The sequence below is a fragment of the Geotrypetes seraphini genome, chromosome 2 (assembly GCF_902459505.1).
Source record: "Geotrypetes seraphini chromosome 2, aGeoSer1.1, whole genome shotgun sequence".
Taxonomy (NCBI): Eukaryota; Metazoa; Chordata; class Amphibia; order Gymnophiona; family Dermophiidae; genus Geotrypetes; species Geotrypetes seraphini.
The window spans coordinates 146,677,074-146,700,679 of NC_047085.1; the positions used below are offsets into that span (position 1 = coordinate 146,677,074).

The following is a 23,606-nucleotide window of genomic DNA, read 5'->3' on the forward strand; positions in this document are numbered from 1 at the left end:
GTGCTATATACCAGTACAGCATCCTGAAGAATTGCCAAGAGCAACAAAGTTTGGCTTCTTAGAAATGGAACTACATAGCCGCTAGCTGTAAAAATTTCCATAGTGAACTATAGACAATTATAGATACTTTAAAGAGAGAGTTCCGGGACAAGGAAAATTAGAAGTTCTAATGGCAGGCAAGCAAGCATGTGGTGTGAAAAAGCCTCAGGATTATTCCTTTGTCATGTGGCCCAGTTTTTCCTTTCCTTCTCTCAGTACTATGGATGGCCGAATTCAAATTGAAACTCAATTCGGAAAAAATCAAATTCTTCCTGGTGAGTCCGAACGACAAAATCAAAGATTCATCAATTTCCTTGAATGGTCAAGTCTTTCCTATTACAGATTCCATAAAAATTCTGGGAGTGACTCTGAACTGCTACCTTACCCTTGATGCTCACACTGACTCACTGGTCAGAAAAGGCTTCTCAACATTATGGAAACTAAGAACCATCAGAAAGTACTTCGACGCAATCTCATTCTGCTTACTGGTCCAATCCTCCATTCTGAGCTTACTCGACTACTGCAACATCATTTATTTGGGGTCTTTAAAAAAAAAACATTCAAAGACTCCGAATCATCCAAAACTCGGCAAGAGTGCTGTTCAAATTTGCCTGTCTCTGTTTCAAATCCATTCTTGGTTCGGCCCCCATGTACTTAGTTCCCCATTTTAACTTAGATTGTTCGTCCAGACCCACACGCAGAGTCCATCTGTTTAACCATCCAACACTAAAGATCTGCCATTACAAAAGATACCTGAACAGAACACTTGCTTTCCAAGCAGGTCAACTGAACGATTGGCTGGGTAATAATATCACACACTCCTCATCCTACCTAAGTTTCAGAAAATTAGTAAAAACAAACTTGTTTAACCAATTTGCTTTATCTCTTCAACACTAACCAAATTGTTTCCCAATTTCTCTTATGCCTTATCTGCATCCTGCTCACCTGTATGTTTACATTGTACGTATATTCGCTGATTGTCCAGCTCTTCTTTATTGTAAACCGCCTCGAACTACTACGGCTTTGGCGGTATATAAGAATAATATTATTATTATTATTATAGATGGAGGTGCAGATAATGTCTCCCAAAGGGACTGGTCCACCTCAAAGTTCAGTGGTCCACACTGAAGAATACAAAATTATTTTATTTAATTTAATTTTTATATACCGCTAATAACCATGAGGTTTCAAAGCGGTTTACAGAAAATATATATTAAGGAATATAATAAAATAAAATAAGTAAGATAGGTACTTAGAAATTCCCTTACTGTCCCGAAGGCTCACAATCTAACTAAAGTACCTGAGAAGAACAATTAGTAAATAGTAGAGAATTAAAAATAAAGATAGTGGTAAAATAAGATTAGAAACATCCTAACAAGAATACATTGATCTCTCTTCAGCTACACTTTTAAAGCAAAATGCACATCCCTAACAATACAATGGAAAAACTAAAATTATCCTTTCAATAGCAGTTATTTGCATATTGGCCCACATAGCAGGGAGAGGGTGTTAGATAAGAATGTCAACCAGTTCATGTTGGCCCCTCTCACATTGCACAGGATGTCTCCCAACATATTCTTGAGGAGGCCTGTATTTCATCAATATCAGGAACAAATAAAAGGAGCAGTGTCCATCTCTGTTCAATGTAACTTAATCGTCCTCTCTTCTGAGTCCCCATCTTGGTTTGGTTTACATAGTGCTTCTCTATAGGAGAGACTTCTGCTGTAATTTCTACACTCCCATTTTGACAAAATTAGTCTTCCTGATTTCTAAGATACTCACTTTTTTAAAATAAATCCTTTCAGTGTATAAGTTGAGAGAAATGGTGTGGCAGTCATGTTAATCCACTCTTATATATAATATGTAGAAATTAAATAATAACAATCCAAGTGATACCTTTTTTATTGGACTAACTAGAGTATAGTTAAATTAGCTTTTGAAGTGGCCTATTATCTCAACAGAACAAAGCCACATAGAACATCTCCTCAACTTTTTGTCTCCTTTGATCCTAACAAGTTGGGGCATCCTGTTTCCAAGAGAAAGATTTCCAAATGGTTGGCTTTCTACATATCATTCTGTTATGCTCAGGCTGGGCTGCAACTGGAGAGTCTGGTCACAGCCCATAAAGTTCGAGCTATGGCAACATCAGTAGCTTTTTTATGCTCTACTTCTATTGATAAAATCTGCAAAGCTGCTACTTGGTCCTCGGTTCATACATTCACCTCACATTATTGTCTGGAATCTTTTTCCAGATGGGATGGGCACTTCAGTCAGACAGTATTATAAAATTTATTTGCCTAAAAGGCCAATGCTCCCACCATCTCATTCTGGTTAGCATGGAGGTCACCCATATGTGAGAATATGTTGCCTGCTTAACCTGGGATAAAGCACAGTTACTTACCTTAACAGGCGTTATCCAGGGACATCAGGCAGATATTCTCACAACCCACCCACCTCCCCTGGTTGGCTTCTTAGCTGGCTTACTAAACTGAGGAGACACGCGCCTACGTCGGGCGGGAAGGCACTCGCACATGTGCGGTGTGGGATATTGCGAACTTTCTAAATTTCTTAAAGTGGTGATGCATTTTTAAAATGGCCTTTCCAGGGCTTCGTGGATGATGTCACCCATATGTTAGAATATGCCTGCTGTCCCTGGATAACACCTTATACGGTAAGTAACTGCTAATTCAGTAAGTAAGATAAGTGCTCAGCACCCATATTCATTTTGCAAAAAAGATGTCTCTTCAAAAGCTTCTTTAAAACAGTCACATCTTTTTGCTTTCTAATATAAAATAAAATGACTTCAAGTGTCCAGACCAGCACAAGAAAATGTTCCCATTCCCACTTATATTAGAGTATATACGGTATATGGTACACATAGGAAACAGTTGTTCCATTGTTGGATGCAAAATGAGTAAGTGGAGATGATGCGGTATACAAACCTAAGGATTAGATTAGATTAGATTAGATTAGATAACTGGCTGTAGTCTGCCTGAGAGTGCACTGGCTTAAGTTGGCTGCAGACTTCTGGTGGTGGGGATGTTGATCTGAAGGGTAGCTGGCTGAAGAGTAAAGAGTTAAGACTGCTGAAAATGAAGATGAAGGAAGGAGTTTTTAAGGGACTAGGGTGGCAAGCCTGAGAGAAGATTTTCTAATGAAAAAGGTGGGTGGAGGATTGAGAAAGATACAACGTGGGTAGTGTGATAAAAGAGAGAATGGAGATAAGATGTGAAATGAGAAAGGGAGACTGCTGGGGACAGGGTAGGAGAGAGAGAAAATCTAGTAGATACTAGTGCTGCACGATTCAGGGGAAAAAAAAAATTCAGTTCGATGCAGCCTATTGAATCAATTTTTCAATTTAATTTGATTTTTCTGCCCAATTAGGTGTTTTTTTCAAACATCCTAGCCTCTTTACCCCTTTTATAGCCTCATCACCCTCTTTGCCCTCTCATACCCGCACTGGTGCTGTGGTGTAAACAAAATAAATAAACAAAAAAGACTTTTCCTCTCTCTGTTAAATCCTAGCTCACATTTGTAGTCTAACACAGTGATTCCCAACCCTGTCCTGGAGGAACACCAGGCCAATCGGGTTTTCAGGCTAGCCCTAATGAATATGCATGACAGAGATTTGCATATGATGGAAGTGATAGGCATGCAAATTTGCTTCATGCATATTCATTAGGGCTAGCCTGAACACCAATTGGCCTGGTGTTCCTCCAGGACAGGGTTGGGAACCACTGGTCTAACACCAGCTCCGGCAGGATACGCATTTCAAATCTGACATATTCACAAAACAGAAATAAAATTATTTTTTCTATCTTTTGTTGTCTGGTCATTATTCAAATCATGTAGGTCCCAGGCTCTGGTTGTCTTCTGATAACTCGCTTGCCAGGGTCTCCTGCCCATTTGTCATTTCCTTCTTTCTCTGTGCTAACCATCTATCTTCCATCTCTGTCCTCCCCTTGCATTTCCCTTCCCTCCCCCGGAGGTCTGGCATCTTTCCTTTTTTCATCTCCGTACCCGCAGCTGCAGCAATGGACCCCACCATCCCTCCTTTTATCAACTACCCTTTCCTCCAGCATCTCCCCCTCCTTCCCTACCATCCCAGGGTCCACCTTCTCTTCCCAGCTAGTCTCCCTATCTTCTCTCCCTTTCTCTTCCCAGCTAGTCTCCTATCCAGTATCTCTATCCCCTACCCCTCCACACCATCCCTTGTGTCCAGCTTTTCTCCCTTTCTGTTCCTTCCCTCCCTAAATTCCATTGTCCACCATCTCTCTCCCTCTCCTGTGTTTTTAGACCCATTATTTCTTCCCCCCTCCCTCCCCCAATCCGGTATATGCACGTCTCTTTGAACCCCCCTTCCCTCCCTCCCTCTGTGTTCTTCTACATCAGGCCATCCTTCCGAAGGCCTGCATTTTCCCCACTTCTTTGCAGCATTTTCCAGCTTCCCCCCTGGCTTCCCAGGAGAAGCTAATTTCAGAACCCAGCAGAGAGAATCGTCAGTGCTGTTGCGATCCTTGCAGGCTGCTGTCAGCCTCTGCAGCAAGTTCCTTCTGCCACGGTCCGACCCCTTCTCTGATGTCAGGGGCAGGATTGCAGCAGAGGGAACTTGCTGCTGAGGACAGCAGCCTGCAAAGATCGCTACAGCATCAGCGATCCTCTCTGCAGGCTGCGGTAATTATCTGAAGGTAAAAGTGGGAGGCCAGGGGATGCTGCAAAGAGCGCCTAAGCACTGCAGCACTTCTTGACTGACCCTCCCCCCCTAAAGCGGCAGCGGCAGTGGACGGCCAGCAAGAGGCAGCGCTGCCGCTCCTGCTTTAGAAGACCTGAAGGCACAGGGAGGAGGGTTAGTCACCGAATGGGCGAGGCTGATTTTTTTTTTTTTTTTTTTTAAATGAATCGATTCACCCGAAGTAAATTGGTGAATCGATTTGAATCAGAAATCAGACAGCACTAGTAGATACCTATACTATAGTGATATCTCTAGCAGGAGGTACCAGCAAATAGCAACAGTTTGCAGGAAAAAGGTGAGAAAGATTGAGTCAAGCTATGATTGTTTTTCACCATAGAGACAGAATGGGGAAACAATGCGCTCATTGAGTAAACTTAAACAATGCTGTCGGGATGGGATTTTTGTTTGGTAGTACAAACTTATTATCCAAAAATTAGATTATTGCAATGCTTTTTATTTGGGAATAACATCTTCATGGTGCAAAGTATTGCAAATGATTCAGAATGCGGCAGCACATACAATATGTGATGGAAGTAGATTTGAGCATGTAACACCATGGCTGAATAAACTTCATTAGTTATCTGTCAGATCTTGTATTGTCTATAAAGTTCTTGTTCTGATTTTTAAAGTTATTCATTGTAAGATCCCTTGGTACTTGACACAAGTGATGACGCTTTATCAGCCTCTCAGGTCTTTAAGGTCTGAGGGAATGATGCATTTGTCAATGGATGGTTTGTACATTTGCACTATGAAAATATAAGAGCAGTTGTAATTTCAGAAGCAGGAGTAGTGCTGTAGAATAAATTGACAGGACCATTAAGATCACACTCTGATATTCAGAAAATTAAAAAGGTGCAGAAAACTACCCTGTTATTAGAAGTTTTTAATTGGGGAGTAATGCTGTAATGAATTTATACAATGCTGTTTTTACGTGTATGTTATATATTATTTGATAGTTATGTATGTATTTTTTTGCAAGCCAATTAAGGTTTAAGCTGGTTAGAAATGTTATAAATAAACCAGTCTTAACAAATAAGGCCCTAAAGGGGCTGTGGCATGCTTTTCTACACCTTCCTCTCTCTTTTCAGTTTTGATGGGCTAGTAGGAGTTTGTAGGAGTCCTCAGTCAAGTTTGGGGCTGGTTCCTAGATTTAAAATAATAAGAGCTGTATTCTATTTTCTAACAATTGTTTTCCCTTTTTATAGGCTGCCACACTGAATTGCAATACAACTGATAAAAAGGGATGCTTTTATTTCAGGTATTCCAAAAATGTGCTATTTCATTAACAATACTATAGAATTAAGGAAACTAGTTTTCAAACAATGTGCAAGAAAAGTATATGGTTGCCATATTAGTCCATCTGAATGTATAGAACTAGTGGTTAATAAATAGTCCCCCAAATTGTTTCTCCAACACCACTTTTTTTAAATTAGTTTTCTGTATCTAAAATCCAAAGTTTTGTTGGGTTTTGGTTCGGGGGGAAGGGGGTGTTGGCTTGCTATCCTTTAGTTCAGAGCTGCCCAAGTCCGGTCCTCGAGATCTACTTGCAGGCCAGGTTTTCAGGATATCCATAATGAACATGCATGAGAGAGATTTACAGTAAAGCATGCACTGCCTTCTTGGTATGTAAATCTCTCTCTCTCGTGCATATTCATTTGGATATCCTGAAAACCTGGCCTGCCATTAGATCTTGAGGACCGGATTTGGGTAGCCCTGCTTTAGTTCTATACTTTCGAAGAAAGATTATTGTAAATATATGAAACATTAAAATATTAGGATAAAGATGTGTATGGAGTGGTTTTCTTAACCTGTAGCAATAAATATTCTCCATCTTGCTTGTGATAATTTATATGGATGTTGTACACAATTACTGTATTTTTCGCTCCATTTTGCACTTTTATTTCCCCCCAAAGTAGGTGGAAATAAGGATGGAGCGAATACCCCCCATATGCCCCCCCCCGTACTTTTTTTTAATCCCCCCCGCACCTTTCTTTAATTACTGGCAGTCCAGCGCTCCTTATGGAGCGAATACCCCCCCACCACCACCTCACCTTTTTTTAACCCCCCCCCCCGGCACTTTTCTTTAATTGCCAGCGGTCCAGCGCCTGTCTCTGCCGTCTCCACCCCTTCCTCAATTTTAAAAAAAGCAATAAAAACATACCTCTTCACCTAATCATCTGATCTTGATCCATGGACTACAAAGAAATGTATATTGGTACCAGAAACTGTATGTGTCACATAAGGAAAACTTGTATTTTAGAAGTGATGGGGCAGGGTGATCTAAGCTCCCAGGAGAGAATAAGCCCTCAGGTAAGTAAATCACTGAATACCTCTACATGGATGGGAAAAGGGGGGGCAATGTCTAGAAAGCAGTATATACTAAAGCTCGAAGTATGGGAAACAATATTTCTGGATCCAGAACTGTGATGGAAGAAAATGAGTTGGATATAGTGGCGATCACAGAGACATGGTTCACGGAGAACCATGATTGGGATGTAGTTATACTGGGCTATAATCTATTCAGGAAAGACAGGGTAGAAAGAAAAGGAGGGGGAGTAGCGTTATATGTTGTGGGACAGGATCCTGGCTAGGCCTAGTTGCTTTGCTGAATCCCAATCCCAAATTTTAAATAAAGATAGTGGAACCCAAGAATTGCACACTGAGATTTTCTGGTTGATCAAAACAAAACACTTTAATGAAAAACAAAACTCCAAACACAATTTCAGAATTGGCACAAGCAAAAAAAAGGACAGGCTTCCAGGAATTTAATTCATTCCTCAAAGGAAGCAAATAAGTCTCACTATAGCACAAGCCGTGCTTTTAGAGTCAGTCCAGCCCATCAACACAAAAGTCCTTAACTTTTCCTTCTGGCCTTACTCATGGCCTAACAGAACAGTACATGCACCCAACACTAGGTTCTCTGTAAACTCTCTCTCTGGCTGTGGCTGTGGCCCTGTTGAATAGAGCCGATTCCCCAACAGACTGGGAGGAGATGAGCCCGAACACCACAGGTGTTTCCGCCCTCCCAAGAGACAGGCTCTGGTTTTCCTTCTTCAACCCCCAGCACAAGTCAGAGCAGTGCACAAACTGCTCCAAAAACAAACTCAAAACTCCCAAGAAGGAAAAGAAAAACTGCTTGGCTTAACAGCCTACTCACAATCCATTAAGTGTTCTTCCCAGTTAGGCAAGACATAGTCCTCCTGGCACTCCATGGCATAGTCCTCAGGCTGGGCTTCTGCAACTGGTTTGGTCTGGCTGGCTTCCAGTTCCTCCATTTCCCAGTTCTCAGGGAAACTTCCTTGTGCTGGCCATGGTTCAGCTGGAAGGACTGGCTTCCTTCCCAGCTTCTGCTCAGCTCCTTGTCACAGCTGTCTCTCCTCTCTATCTGACGAGGAAAGCTCAGTAAATGGGAGCCTTGGCAACAAGCCACACCCCCTCCTAGCAGGGTTAGACAAATTCTTAAAGGGCCCTGCCTTCTCAATACCAGCCTGAGCTCTGGACACTCTTAAAGGAGCAGGTTCCTTCCTAAAGTTGTGAACAGGATTTTCACACTAATCAGGATGTTTCCTAAACCTGGTCACAGAGTTTTTACTGGGGCTTACAGGGACTTTCTCCTTGATTCTAATAGGTCTAGCCAGATTCCTGTCACAATGTTAAAGATCATATTAAAGTCACACAATTTCAGGATCTGCAGGGCAAGGAAGAGGCACTGTGGATCAATTTGGAAAGAGGGAATGGTGAATATATTTACATTGTTGTGATATACAGGCCTCCTTCATAGACGGAAGAAGTGGACAGAGATTTAATAGTAGACATTCAGAATATATCTAAAAAAGGGGATGTTTTACTAATAGGTGATTTTAACATGCCAGATGTTGATTGGGGTATCCCTATTGCGGGGTCTTCTAGAAGTAGGGGATCATGGGTTCTCTACAAGGAGAATTGTTCCAGCAGTTGGTAATAGAACTCACCTGGAAAGGGGTCATACTGGACTTGGTGCTTACAAACTGGGAAAGTGTTTCTGATGTTACAGTGGGTGATCATCTGGCATCCAGTGATCACTGCATGGTATGATTTAATATTAAGATGGGTATAGAGAGGGCTCATTCAAAAACAGGTTCTATACTTTTAAAAAAACTAATTTTGGATGGGGGGATTACGTTAAGAATTGGATGGGAACATCTGGAAGGAGTGCAGTGTGCAAAACTGAAAGAAGTAATTGTACGAGTGACAAACCTTTTTGTGATGCAAGTAAGTAAAAGTAAACAGAAAAGAAAGCCACTTAGGTTCTTAAAAGTAGTAGCTGTGAAGGTAGGGAATAAGAGGTTCGCTTTCATAAACTACAAAAGATCACAGAAAGAGGAAGACAGGCAAAAAAATCTGGAAAAGTTAAGAGTGGCTGGGCGTGTAGTCAGGAAAGCAAAGATGCAAATGGAAGAAAAAATAGGTGACATGATAAAACGTGGGGGCAATATATTTTTTAGATATATTAGTGAGAGGAAGAAGTGCAAAAGTGGCATTCTGAGACTCAAAGGTGAAGGGGAGAAATATGTAGAAGCTGATAAAGAAAAGGAATTGCTTAACAAATATTTCTGTTCTGTGTTCATCGCTGAAGTGCCGGGAGTGGAACCACAGAATAACATGAATAAGGATGGAGGAGTGATAGACCCTGATCAATTTTCAGAGGGTTGTGTTCGTGAGGAGCTAGCTAAAATAAAAGTAGACAAAGTGATGGGACCAGATGGTGTACATCCAAGGGTGCTAAAAGAACTTCGGGAAATTCTGGTGGCTCCACTGATTGACCTTTTCAATGAGTCTCTAGAGTCGGGAGTGGTACCAGAGGACTGGAGAAGGGCAGATGTGGTCCCTCTCCACAAAAGTAGAAGTAAGGAAGAAGTAGGGAATTACAGGCCGGTAAACCTGACTTCTGTGGTAAGCAAATTAATGGAAACACTTTAAAAACAGATAATGGTGAAGTTTCTGGAATCCTGTGGATTACAGGACCGGAGGCAACATGGATTCACTAGAGGTAGGTCTTGTCAGACAAATCTGATCGATTTCTTTGACTGGGTGACCAGAGAATTGGATAGAGGGGAGTGCATTAGATGTGGTGTATTTAGATTTTAGCAAAGTTTATTTATTTTAGCAAAGTTTATTTATTAGATTCCACACAAACATCTAATAAATAAACTGAGTGCCCTCGGGATGGGTCCCAAAAAGATGGACTGGTTCAAGAACTGATTGAGTGGATGGTGACAGAGGGTAGTGGTCAATGGAGATCGCTTTGAGGAAGAGGGATGTTACCAGTGGTGTGTCTCAAGGTTCTGTTCTAGGGCCTGTTCTTTTTAACATTTTTATAAATGATGAAGCTGCAGGGCTGTCGGGTAAGATTTGCCTCACTGCGGATGATACCAAAATCTGCAAAAGAGTAAACACCCTGGATGGTGTGAATAACATGAAGAAAGAAAGATCTGGCGAAGCTTGAAGAATGGTCTGAAATTTGACAGCTAAAATTTAATGCTAAGAAACGCAAGGTCATACATTTGGGCTGCAAGAACCCAAAGGAACAGTACAGTTTAGGGGGTGAAGAACATAAGTGCACGACAGACGAGTGGGACTTGGGTGTGATTGTATGTGATGATCTTAAGATGGACAAACTGATTGAAAAGGTGACGGCGAAAGCTAGAAGGATACTAGGGTTCATAGGGAGGGGTATGGCCAGTAGGAAAAAGGAGGTATTGATGCCCCTGCATAAGACTCTGGTGAGATCTCATTTAGAATATTGCATACAATTCTGGAGGCTGCACCTTCAAAAAGATATAAAAAGGATAGAGTTGGTCCAGAGGAAGGCTATTAAAATGGTGCATGGTCTTCATCATAAGGCGTATGAGAACAAAGAAAGATCTCAATCTGTATACTTCAGAGGAAAGACGAGAGTGGGGAGATGAGATAGAAACATTTAACAAACATTCAAGTCCCCTGGACCACCACATAATCTCGTTCAACCTACATGTTAAGGCCAAAGGGCCCATAGAAAAACCAGCTTCATTAAAAACAACCACACTCAACCCAAAGTTGGTCAACCTTCATGACTTTTCCATTGGCATCTCCAAAATGGACCTACACCCAAGCTCCACGACCAACTCACTAGAGGAAAAGGCACAAGCATGGCATTCTGGTATAAAGTCACTGTAAGAGAAATTAGCAAGAGTCAAAAAAATCAAAACAAACACAAGATCCTTCTCATCAGCCTGGTTCACAGAAAGCCTGAGAGAACAGAAAAGGAAAGTCAGGAAAGCAGAAAAAACCTTGTGCAAAACACAGCGCCGAAGACAAATCCACCTTGAAAAGCCTCTTGAAATAATACAAGCTAGTGACACTCGATACAAAAAGGCATACTTCACAATCCTAATATCCAAAATCCCAAACAGATCAAAGGCCATCTTCTTACTGTCTAAAAATTTATTCACCTCCTCCCAAGGATCACACCACATCCAAAAATCAAACTTAGATGGTGAATTCCTCTCAAATTTCTTTCACAACAAGATATCAAAGATACGAGAATCCTTAGACTTAGAAGCCAAGCATCCTGAAAACTATACAAAACAACAACCTCTCAACAGCTCTCAACACTTCAAACCAGTTTCCATTGACGACCTAAAAAGTACAATAGTCTCCTTAAATCCCACAACCTCAATCCTGGACCCATGCCCATTCATTACACTTCTAGCTACCAACGAATACTTCCTGAACTCCATTTTACCTCTAATTAACGAGTCCCTACAATCAGTCATAACACCACAGAGCTGGAAATCCGCTGTAATAAGACCACTCCTAAAAAAACACCATGGGCCCGGACAATCCAAGCAGCTATAGACCAGTCTCAAATCTCCCATTTATTTAAAAAATACTAGAAAAGATAGTACTCGCGCAACTACGAGACTACATGGAAACAAACACCACCCTCTCCAACTTCCAATCAGGATTCAGGAAGCACCACAGCACAGAAACGGTGCATCTAGACATCATAGATGACTGCTGGAAAATTATTGATCAGAGAAAAGACACACTGCTGCTCCTACTAGACCTGAGTGCAGCCTTCGATACTATCCTCCTCCTATCTGTTCTATACTCGATCGTAATCCATGATGTCGCACTGGTATGGTTCTCCTTCTTGAACGAAAGGTCTCAGAAAGTACTACTGGATTCTTCCTCATCAGAATCAAAACCTCTGCTACGGAGTGTCCCAGGGTACATTACTATCCGCTCTCCTCTTCAACCTATATGCCAATCGCTGGCCCAGAACGTTCTCTCCGATGTCAGAATTGACGTCGGAAAGAAGATTTCCTGTCGGCTTTAGCTGCAGCGGCAGGGCGGTAAGAGCAGGGGAAAGGAAGGAGAGAGGCTTTTTTTTTTGCGGGGCAGGGAGGAAAGGTGGTAGGCAGGCAAGCAGGCTGGCTTTGGCCAGGGAGGGAGGGAGAGAGGTAGACAGGCAGGCAGGCTGGCTTCGAGGGTGGGGGTGGGACAAAGTGTGGAAGGCAGTGAGAGGGACATGGGAAGGATGCACTGGGGGCACTAAAGACATGGGAAGGATGCACTGGGGGCACTAAAGACAGGAAGGGGCACTAAGGACATGGGAAGGAGGCACAGGGGGCACTAAAGACAGGAAGGGGCACTAAGGACATGGGTAGGAGGCACTGGGGGCACTAAAGACAGGAAGGGGCACTAAGGACATGAGAAGGAGGCACTGGGGGCACTAAAGACAGGAAGGGGCACTAAGGACATGGGAAGGAGGCACTGGGGGCACTAAAGAAATGGGAAGGAGGCACTGGGGGCATTAAGAACATAGGAAGGAAAGAGGGAGGGAATAGAAAGGGACAATTCTTGGGCCTGAGTGCAGAAAGAAAGAAATGAAAGAAAGGATACACAGACCGAAGGAAACGCACCAGAGACTCATGAAATCACCAGTCAGCAAAGGTAGGAAAAATGATTTTATTTTCATTTTAGTGATCAAAACCCTCCCCCCAATGTGTCATCTTGGAATCAGATAGGTAAATGATACTCAAAAAGCACTAGAACTTTAGTTTCTCTCGCAATTCATTTCTGTACCTTAAACTTTTCTCTTTTTTTTTTTTTGGGGGGGGTGGGGTAGTGTGAATTATATTGTTACGGTTTTAATGTAAGGTTGTTATACAATGAATCAATGTGTTATTCTTGTTTAGATTTCCTGACCATTATTTTTCTTACTAAATGTAGAAATAAAATTATTCCTGATCACGCAGGGAAGTACAGCATCCAGTTTGTATTTGACAAAATAGTTGTGCTCTTCAGCCGACAGGTATGTTTCTTATTTGTACTCTTGTGTGCCATCTACAGTAAGGAAATACTTTCTATAAGTTTTTACATCTTCAAATGACTGTCGGAAAATTTTTTTATTTTATATATATATATATATATATATATAAGTTCATTTCAATATTTGGTAACCTTTATAAAAGAGGAGTTAAAATTAGTTCTCTTAGGGACCCTTTTACCAAGCTACATTAAGCAACTAACAGGTGTTGTGTTTGTGTGCGCGGGCGGGGGATGCCGGTTCGCCGGGGGGGTGATGCCGGATTGTGGGGGAGGCTCGCAAATCGAGTCAACGCTCAGTTTGCAAGGCACGATTTGTGAGAATGTTTTGCTCATCTTGCAAAACACTCAAACCCAAACCGAGGTTTGACTATTTATTTAAATTGCAAGTTTCATTAAAAAATTTTTATCCCGCCTTTTCAAAATTGCAAAGCGGCTTTACAACAATAAAAAGGAAAAACAGGGTAATACAGACACATTAAAATTAATAGCAAATTAATGATCAATTAGGTAACCTTAAAAGGACAGTCATACTGAACATAAGAACATAAGAAGTTGCCTCCGCTGAGGTAGACCAGAGGTCCATCTTGCCCAGCGGTCCGCATCCGCGGCGGCCCATCAGGCCTAATTGCCTGAACAGTGCCCCTGTCTAATTTTTCTACTGCCTCTAATCCTCTAATCCTATCCCTATAACTTACCTCTACTCCTATCTGTACCCCTCAATCCCTTTGTCCTCCAGGTACCTATCCAAACCTTCTTTGAAGCCCTGTAGCGTGCTCCTACTTATCATATCCTCCGGTAGCGTGTTCCATGTATCCACCACCCTCTGGGTGAAAAAGAACTTCCTGGCGTTTGTTCTAAACCTTCCCCCTTTCAATTTCTCTGAGTATCCCCTTGTACTTGTGGTTCCCCATAATTTAAAAAATCTGTCCCTGTCTACTCTTTCTATGCCCTTCATGATCTTGAAGGTTTCTATCATGTCCCCTCTAAGTCTCCGCTTTTCCAGGAAGAAAAGCCCCAGCTTCTTCAGTCTGTCAGTATATGAGAGGTCCTCCATACCCTTTATTAGCTTAGTTGCTCTTCTCTGGACTCTCTCAAGTACCGCCATGTCCTTCTTGAGGTACGGCGACCAGTACTGGACGCAGTACTCCAGGTGCGGGCGCACCATTGCACGATACAGTGGCAGGATGACTTCCTTTGTCCTGGACGTGATACCCTTCTTAACATTTTGTTTGCCTTCCTTGAGGCTGTGGCGCACTGCGCTGACGCCTTCAATGATGTGTCTACCATCACTCCCAGGTCTCTTTCAAGGTTACTCACCCCTAGCGGTGATCCCCCCATTTTGTAAGTAAACATCGGGTTCTTTTTCCCTACATGCATGACCTTGCATTTCCCTATGTTGAAGCTCATTTGCCACTTTCCAGCGCTGTCAGGTCTTTTTGGAGATCTTTGCAGTCCTCCGTGTTTTCAACCCTGCTATATAGTTTGGTGTCATCCGCAAATTTAATAACCTCACATTTTGTTCCTGCCTCCAGGTCGTTAATAAATATATTGTACAGGAGCGGTCCCAGCACCGATCCCTGCGGAACTTCGCTCGTGACCCATTGCCAGTCTGAGTAATGGCCCTTTACTCCAACCCTCTGTTTCCTGTCCACCAGCCAGTTTTTGATCCATCTGTGGACCTCCCCTTGCACCCCGTGGTTCCATAGCTTCTTTAGCAGTCTTTCGTGTGGTACCTTGTCGAAGGCTTTTTGGAAGTCAAGGTAAATGATGTCTATAGATTCCCCTTTATCCACCTGGCTGTTTACCCCCTCAAAGAAGTATAATAAGTTTGTGAGGCATGACCTGCCCTTGCAGAAGCCATGCTGGCTCGGCTTTAGCTGCCCAGTGTTTTCGATGCGTTCCCAGATGCTGTCCTTAATCAGCGCTTCCATCATCTTTCCCGGGACCAATGTCAAGCTCACCGGCCTGTAGTTTCCTGGGTCTCCCCTTGAGCCTTTCTTGAAGATGGGCGTGACATTTGCTATTTTCCAGTCTTCCGGAATCTCTCCTGTTTTCAAGGATAGGTTGCATATTTGTCGAAGTGGCTCAGCTATTTCATTCCTTAGTTCCTTGAGTACCCTTTTGTTTTTAAGCTGGTCTTGAAATTATCTAACGTGTAAATCTCTCGTAAGTAAGCCGGCGTTGAATTCCAGAGCATGGGGGCAGTAATAGAGAACATAAGAATTGCCACTGCTGGGTCAGACCAGTGGTCCATCCTGCCCAGCAGTCCGCTCACGTGGCGGCCCTCAGGTCAAAGACCAGTGCTCTAAATGAGTCCAGCCTCACCTGCGTACGTTCCAGGTTTTGGGTTTTTTTTTTTTATTCTTTATTAATTTTCAAAACTAATACAAAGTGCCATGAATTTTACAAACTTTAATAAACAAAATAAGCACTTAAATTCCATCAATAACAATACAGAAGAAAAATATCTCACCCCTTTCTTCCAATAATTCAATCAATAAATAAATCAAAAGGATAACCTCTCACCTACCCACCCCATCCTGGATATATATAAAAATAAACAGTAAATTAAATAAAGACAATTATGTTGAATTAACAAAGAATGTCAACAGCTCCCACACCAATTTAAATACTTTGCTGTGCCCTAACATATCCGCATTCATCCTTTCATTCTCAGTTCAAAGACCAGTGCTCTAAATGAGTCCAGCCTCACCTGCGTATGTTCCAGTTTAGCAGGAACTTCTCCAACTTTGGGCTCCTTTTATCAAGGCGCGCTACGGGGGTTAGTGCGTCAGACATTTCATCATGCGCTAACCCCCGCAGCAGCCTAAAATCCTAACACCTCATCAATGGAGGCGTTAGGTACTAGTGCAGTAGGCGGTTTAACGTGCGGTATTCCGTGCATTAAACCGCTACCGCGCCTTTGTAAAAGGACCCCTTTGTCTTGAAACCCTGGAGGGTGTTTTCCCCTATAACAGACTCCGGAAGAGTGTTCCAGTTTTCCACCACTCTCTAGGTGAAGAAGACTTTCCTTACGTTTGTACGGAATCTATCCCCTTTCAGTTTTAGAGAGTGCCCTCTTGTTCTCCCTCTCACATAGTATTGATAATTTTTAGTGATGGAATTGTTAGCGGATTATGAATAGATGACCAGAGAGTATGTTGAGAAGTGAGGGGTATTAGAAGTCTAGTAATTAATTCAGGCTGCCCTGTTTGTATAGTTATGAAAGTTAAGAGCAGTATTTTATAGGTGATATGATGGGGGATGGGCAACCAATGTGCTTTGACCATCAGAGGCGTTACATGGTCTAATTTTTTTGCATTAAAGATAATTTTAACAGCGGTGTCTGAAGGTGTCAAATTTCCTTTTTTGTAATTCCCTTAAATAGGGTGATGCTGTAGTCTAAGCAACAGATTACTTAAGAATGAGTAAGAATGTTAAGCGAAGCTTGATCTAGGTACGAGACAGTCTAAGTGTTAGGCTGAATCATAAGTAATACAGTTACCTACTAATGTTTTAGAGTAATGTGGAAAGCAAACACACGTTCCCTACTGGCTAAAATTGGGACTCTTAACTACTTTCCCTAGTTCAGAAGCTTATACAACCTGTGCAGTGGGAATTGAATCCAGTGCCCCACATTCTCAGGCCACTGCACTAACCACTAGGCTACCTTCCATTCCTCTTTGTATATAATCTATGAGGTAAAAATTTTATTTGATCCTATCAAAAAAACAACAAATCCAAATTCAAATATATCATAGGAATCTGACAATTAAAATTAAACAAAACTTCACAGCAAAGGCGATAATTCATCACAATATGACACAGAGACATAGCCAAGTTAAATAGCCACCAAATATTTCTAGAATAACCAGACTTTCAAATAGCATTGACACTTCAGATGGTCTGTAATCTTTCTCATTTCAGTTGACAGTTCCATAAGTTTGGACCTTTGCCAGTTAATATTCTGTTATACAGTGAAAGCAGATAACAGATATGTTTCATAGGTCTGACCAGTTGCAATTCTTGAATGATTTGAAGTTGTCTAGATGAAACATATACAGCCACAAAATATTTAAAGTAACCTAGGCTTAGGCCGTATAAAATGTTAAAAACAAAAGTTAGTATCTTAAATTCTATTCTGGCTTTCAATGCCAGCCAGAATAGTCAACACAAAAATAAGGTGGCATGGTAATATTGCCAACCTCCTAGTATTAGTTTGGCAACCACATTTTGCACAACCTATAACCTTCTAAATTGTTTATTAAGAAGCCCTAATAAAATAATAATATAGTAATCTAACAACAAAAGTATCATTACTTGGACAATTGTCTGTTAATACTGAGTATCCAGAAAGTATTTCAGTTGACTTATCAATTTCATTTTAAAAAAGGCTTTCTTTATAAAATTGCTAACATGAGATTCTATAGTCAGACCTGAAGCAATTAATACTTACTCAAGCAGGGACTGTCTCCATGACTCTGTACAGTGCTGTATACGTCTGGTAATGTTTTTTCTGGATTAATCTGTAATGTATTCTCTGTCATCCATTACATATCCTAAGGCATACATCATTAATTAGGCAATTTTAATAAAATGTATATATACTAGAAATAACATCTGCTGAAAAAAAATCCTTAATATTCATTTGATGCAATATATGATCCATCTTACATATAAATTAAAATAGGTGAAAGGGAAGAACTCTGTTGCATACGACAGTTCATATTGCTTAAGCACCTGGAGAGACCTAATCTGTAAATTACAACCACTGCAAGTCTCATTCTTCTATATCTATCTCATTAAGTTTAGAAAAATGTCATGGTTGATTATTTTTATAATGTTTAATACATTCATATTATCCCCTTTTAGCAAGGGGGGGTGGCAAGATGATGTTACCCATAATTTCAGGAAATATTCCTTCCTGTAAAGATAAATTTAGTAGTGGAATATTCTAACAGTGTAATGGAGGAGTAGCCTAATGGTTAGTGCAGTGAGATGAGAACCTGGGAAACTAGGTTTGATGCCCACTGCAGCTCCTTGTGACTCTCGGCAAGTCACTTAACCCTCTAATGCCTCTGATATAAAACTTAGATTGTGAGCCCACTAACAGAGAAAGTACCTGCATATAATATATGTAAACTGCTTTAGATATACCACATAAAGGTGGTATATCACTTCCATGACCCCTTTACCTTTACTATCAGTTGTATCTGTAGCTTTTTTATCAGCTTCACAGGACAAGAATCCATAGTAACATCTATATATGTAGAGGCCTCCACAAATTAAAATTTTAATTTGTTGTATGTACTATTTATTATTGTTGATGAACAATATATTGGTTAACCCTATTTTTCTTAACTTTTTTAAAGATTGTAATTAATGTTGTACCAAGTAAGCCATTAAAGATGATTCCAGATCCTCAACCAGCTACTCCAGCAGTTTCCAACGTTCAAAACATTGCCTCCCGGACTCTGGTTGAGAATTTATGCTTCAGGATTGTGGTAATGCTTTTGATGAGCTTATACTATAGTGATAAGCAGTGTTGGTACATATAAGGTATTTGTTAATTTAAAGAAAAAGATAACTTAAACAGTCCACATGGATTATGCTTCCTTTATGCATAATGCAGCTATTAGCCCTTCTATGTGTTTTCCAACATTATCAGTTTTCACTATGCTTATCCCTGCAGTTTTTGCAGCTTTCTTGTTATAATTTTGTTTGTGTCCCACAGGATTATTATTATAGCTCCCAAGTGTGTACATAACAGGAAATGTTAATAAACCCCTGCTTTGATAAACAAGCAACAAAATCCTCAAAGGGTTCAGTTATGTGAGGCAGCCTGAGGGGGAAAAGTAGATAAGATTGCACATCAGCAGTAACATCTGACATATTGAGGGATGACTTTGCTGGTTAATGTAGCAGACCAAGAACTAGGAAATCCAGAGTACAAATCCCCTGATTCTATGTGAAACTTTGGGCAAGTCCCTTTTCCCTCCATTGCCTCAGGTACAAAGCAAACTAAAGATTCTTGGCTACAGTGTATCTGTTGGGAAAATGCTTAATAAATAGAGTTCTTAGATTCTATACCCTCTAGAGAAGGGGTGTCAAAGTCCCTCCTCGAGGGCCGCAATCCAGTTGGGTTTTCAGGATTTCCCCAATGAATATGCATGAGATCTATTAGCATACAATGAAAGCAGTGTTTGCAAATAGATCTCATGCATATTCATTGAGGAAATCCTGAAAACCCATCTGGATTGCGGCCCTCGAGGAGGGACTTTGATACCCCTGCTCTAGAGACAGTGAGATATCTGCTATATGTGAATGTGTGACTCTCCTTGAGCTACCAGTATAAAAATAGTGTCTTCTAAATTAAATCAAAATTGTTTGCATATGGATACAGCTCCTTGTCTTTATATATGACATAATCAGGCAACCCAAGTTTTGTTTTACTTATAAAACAAATTAATAGTATTACATAGATTACCGTATTTTCACATAGATAACGCGCACCCGTGTAAAACGCGCACACGGGTATAGCGCGCGAAAAACACAACTTCATGTACAGAAACTTTTATATACCGCGCACACACGTATACTGCGCATGCCGCCCCGACTCCCCCATCGCCGCCCAACTCTCCTCTGGCCACCCCGACTCTCCTTTCGCCCGCCCCGACTCTCCTCTGGCCACCCCGACTCTCCTTTTGCCCGCCCCGACTCTCCTCTGGCCACCCCGACTCTCCTTTCGCCCGCCCCGACTCTCCTCTGGCCACCACGACTCTCCTTTCGCCCGCCCCGAATCTCCTCTGGTCCCGCCTGCTCGTTTCCAGCCCTGCCCCGAGTCTCCTCTGGTCCCGACTGCTCGTTTCCAGCCCTGCTCCGAGTCTCCTCTGGTCCCGCCTGCTTGTTTCCAGCCCTGCTCCGAGTCTCCTCTGGTCCCGCCTGCTCGTTTCCAGCCCTGCTCTGAGTCTCCTCTGGTCCCGCCTGCTTGTTTCCAGCCCTGCCCCGAGTCTCCTCTGGTCCCACTTGCTCGTTTCCAGCCCTGCTCCGAGTCTCCTCTGGTCCCGACTGCTCGTTTCCAGCCCTGCTCCGAGTCTCCTCTGGTCCCGCCTGCTTGTTTCCAGCCCTGCCCCGAGTCTCCTCTGGTCCCACTTGCTCGTTTCCAGCCCTGCTCCGAGTCTCCTCTGGTCCCGCCTGCTTGTTTCCAGCCCTGCCCCGAGTCTCCTCTGGTCCCGCCTGCTTGTTTCCAGCCCTGCCCCGAGTCTCCTCTGGTCCCGCTTGCTCGTTTCCAGCCCTGCTCCGAGTCTCCTCTGGTCCCGCCTGCTTGTTTCCAGCCCTGCCCCGAGTCTCCTCTGGTCCCGCCTGCTTGTTTCCAGCCCTGCCCCGAGTCTCCTCTGGTCCCGCCTGCTTGTTTCCAGCCCTGCCCCGAGTCTCCTCTGGTCCCGCCTGCTTGTTTCCAGCCCTGCCCCGAGTCTCCTCTGGTCCCGCCTGCTTGTTTCCAGCCCTGCCCCGAGTCTCCTCTGGTCCCACTTGCTCGTTTCCAGCCCTGCTCCGAGTCTCCTCTGGTCCCGCCTGCTTGTTTCCAGCCCTGCCCCGAGTCTCCTCTGGTCCCGCCTGCTTGTTTCCAGCCCTGCCCCGAGTCTCCTCTGGTCCCACTTGCTCGTTTCCAGCCCTGCTCCGAGTCTCCTCTGGTCCCGACTGCTCGTTTCCAGCCCTGCTCCGAGTCTCCTCTGGTCCCGCCTGCTCGTTTCCAGCCCTGCCCTGCTTGCCGCTCTGTAAGCATGCGCAGACCATCTACAGACAAAGAAGATGGTCTGAGCATGCTTGCTGCTCAGTTTTCTGCGCCGGGTTGTCTGGGCGCGCTTTTGATCTGTCACCAAGGCGGGCCTTTGTCACGGTGTGCTTTTGACCATGTGGCTTTGTCTCCCCTCTATCTGGCTTTGTAATTTGCCCAGTAAATACCATTTTGCCTTTACAACAGCATCTCAGCCTTTGGGTAAGCCTATAAAAGATTAATGCTTCATGTAGAGCCCACATTTCAGTAATTTGATCTCTTCAGATTGGTATTCTGCATTTATCTACCCGGTAGTAGAGTTTATCAATTAAATTTAAATTTACCGCCATAATGGAAGGAATGAGACGAAAGTCATATACAGCGGACTTTAAGCTTAAAGTTGTTGCGAAAGCTGATGAAATAGGCAACCGGGCCGCAGCGAGAGAGTTCAATGTTGGAGAAACATCGGTGCGTGAATGGAGAAAAGATAAGAAGGAACTGGAGAAATGCAATCCGCGAAAACGGGCACGTCGTGGGGCCAAACCAAAATGGCCTCAGCTGGAGGATGACTTGAAGCAGTGGATTCTGGAGAGAAGGGAGCAAAATGAATCAGTCTCTACTGTTGCGATTCAGATGAAGGCAAAACTACTTGCCAATGGAAGAGGAATACCCAACTTCAAAGCTGGCTTCACATGGATCTCAAAATTTATGAAAAGGAACGGACTATCAGTTAGAATGAGAACAACTGTTGGCCAGCGACTTCCGGATGACTGGCAGCAAAAATTGATTGATTTCCGTGACTTTGTTGCCAAAGAAATATCTGAACTTGGCATCACTGCAAAGGACGTCATCAACATGGATGAAATTCCAATGGCATTCGACATTCCACCGACAAGAACCGTAGCCCCCACAGGTACTAAATCTGTTGCCATCACCACAACTGGGCATGAAAGAACGTGTTTTACAGTAGTTCTTGGTTGCTCAGCTAGCGGGGTTAAGTTAAAGCCCATGCTCATTTTCAAAAGGGTCACTATGCCCCGTGAAAAGCTGCCCACCAGTGTGGTTGTGCACTGCAACAAGAAGGGATGGATGGACTGCGACGTAATGAGATTGTGGATAGATAAATGCTTTAGGGCAAGACAGGGTGGATTCTTTGCAAAAAAATCCTTGTTAATTTTTGATGCCATGGCTGCCCACAAAGAAAAAAATGTTCAGGCCTACATTAATTCTACTCGTGCCCACATCGCTGTGATACCTGGAGGCCTGACATGTAAGCTGCAGCCACTTGACATCGCAGTGAATCATCCATTCAAGACTTTTGTTAGAAAGGAGTGGGAGCAGTGGATGCAGAGCGGCATGCATGAGTACACACCCGCGGGGCGGCTGAAGCGGGCAACTTTCACAGAAGTCTGCAAGTGGGTGGCTTCAGCATGGGACAAAATAACCCCAAATACTATTGTAAACGGATTTAAAAAAGCGGGCATTGTTTATAAAACCAATGACACTACGGCTACTACCAGTGCAGCACAAGGAGGCAACAACACGGATATCAGTGATGATGACGACGACGATGACGATATCACTTCAGAAATAAACGAGGATCGTCTGCAGGCTGTGCTCACTTTATTTAATGATGATGATGATGACAATTCAGATTTTGATGGATTCAAGGATTCAGATGACTGTGATGATGACTGAATAAACCTGTAAACTTTGTTTATTTACTGTACAACTTTACCTTAACTACGGTAACTGTATTTAGATTATTTTGTCCTCGATACTTCATTTGATCTACCGGTTAATGTTATAGTTTATAAGAATGAACATGTGATTTCTGTTCTTGTTGCTGAATTCATACTAACTCTAGATTAAAAGTTATAAGGTTGTTTATAAGAATGAACAGTTTTTTTCTTTTCACGTGTTTGGTTGGAGGGTGTGTGAATGGTGCGTGAGTTCTCCTATGTCTGGTTGAGGTGGATTGAATTACCGGTATTTAGCTGAAGAAATTATGGTAGTTAAACACCCCCCCCCCCCCATTCCACACACATTACGGTAATTCTCTTCCATTTTTGTTCCCATTATAAAAAACACTGATAAGTTTCCAGAAAAAATACATTAAAATAAGAAGTGAAAACAAAGGCCCCTACAGATGAGAACATAACATAAGAATAGCCTAACTGGGTCAGTCCAATGGTCCATCATTCCCAGTAGCCCATTCTCATGGTAGCCAATCCAGGTCACTAAATACCTGGTCAAAACCCAAAGAATAACAACATTCCATGCTACCGATCCAGGGCAAGCAGACGCTTCCCCCATGTCTTAATAACAGACTATGGACTTTTCCTCCAGGAATTTGTCCAAACCTTTTTAAAACCAGCAATGCTATCTGCTTTTACCATAACTTAAATCATTCCTTCCAAACAGAGACCTTGCTAGATGTCAAATACAGAAAGAACAAGGTACCGTAACTTCACAAGGACTTAGCTGTGCAGGAATACCTAAACCTATATACCTATACCATATACCTAGTGCAAAAATGTGCAAAGGTCTGTTTTTTCTTTCCATCACTACATAGCCTACGGTAATGCCACACAAGCAGCGCTGTTACAAATATATTCTGAAGGTCAATGCTAAGGTTAACAAAGTTTCCTTCCTTGGACCACAAGGAGATACTGACAAACCACTGAAAGAGATCCCAGGAACAAC

General features: G+C 42.5%; 1 protein-coding gene across 2 annotated transcripts in view; it reads left to right on the plus strand.

The window, feature by feature from the left end:
- Positions 1 to 23,606, plus strand: part of SMCHD1 (structural maintenance of chromosomes flexible hinge domain containing 1) — a 719,028-nt gene that overhangs the window by 523,432 nt on the left and 171,990 nt on the right. For both annotated transcript variants that reach the window (XM_033933958.1, XM_033933959.1), the window contains 3 exons: positions 5,977 to 6,029; positions 13,028 to 13,109; positions 18,499 to 18,630. In XM_033933958.1, the coding sequence (XP_033789849.1) occupies positions 5,977 to 6,029; positions 13,028 to 13,109; positions 18,499 to 18,630 (267 nt within the window). The remainder of the gene's footprint in view (positions 1 to 5,976; positions 6,030 to 13,027; positions 13,110 to 18,498; positions 18,631 to 23,606) is intronic.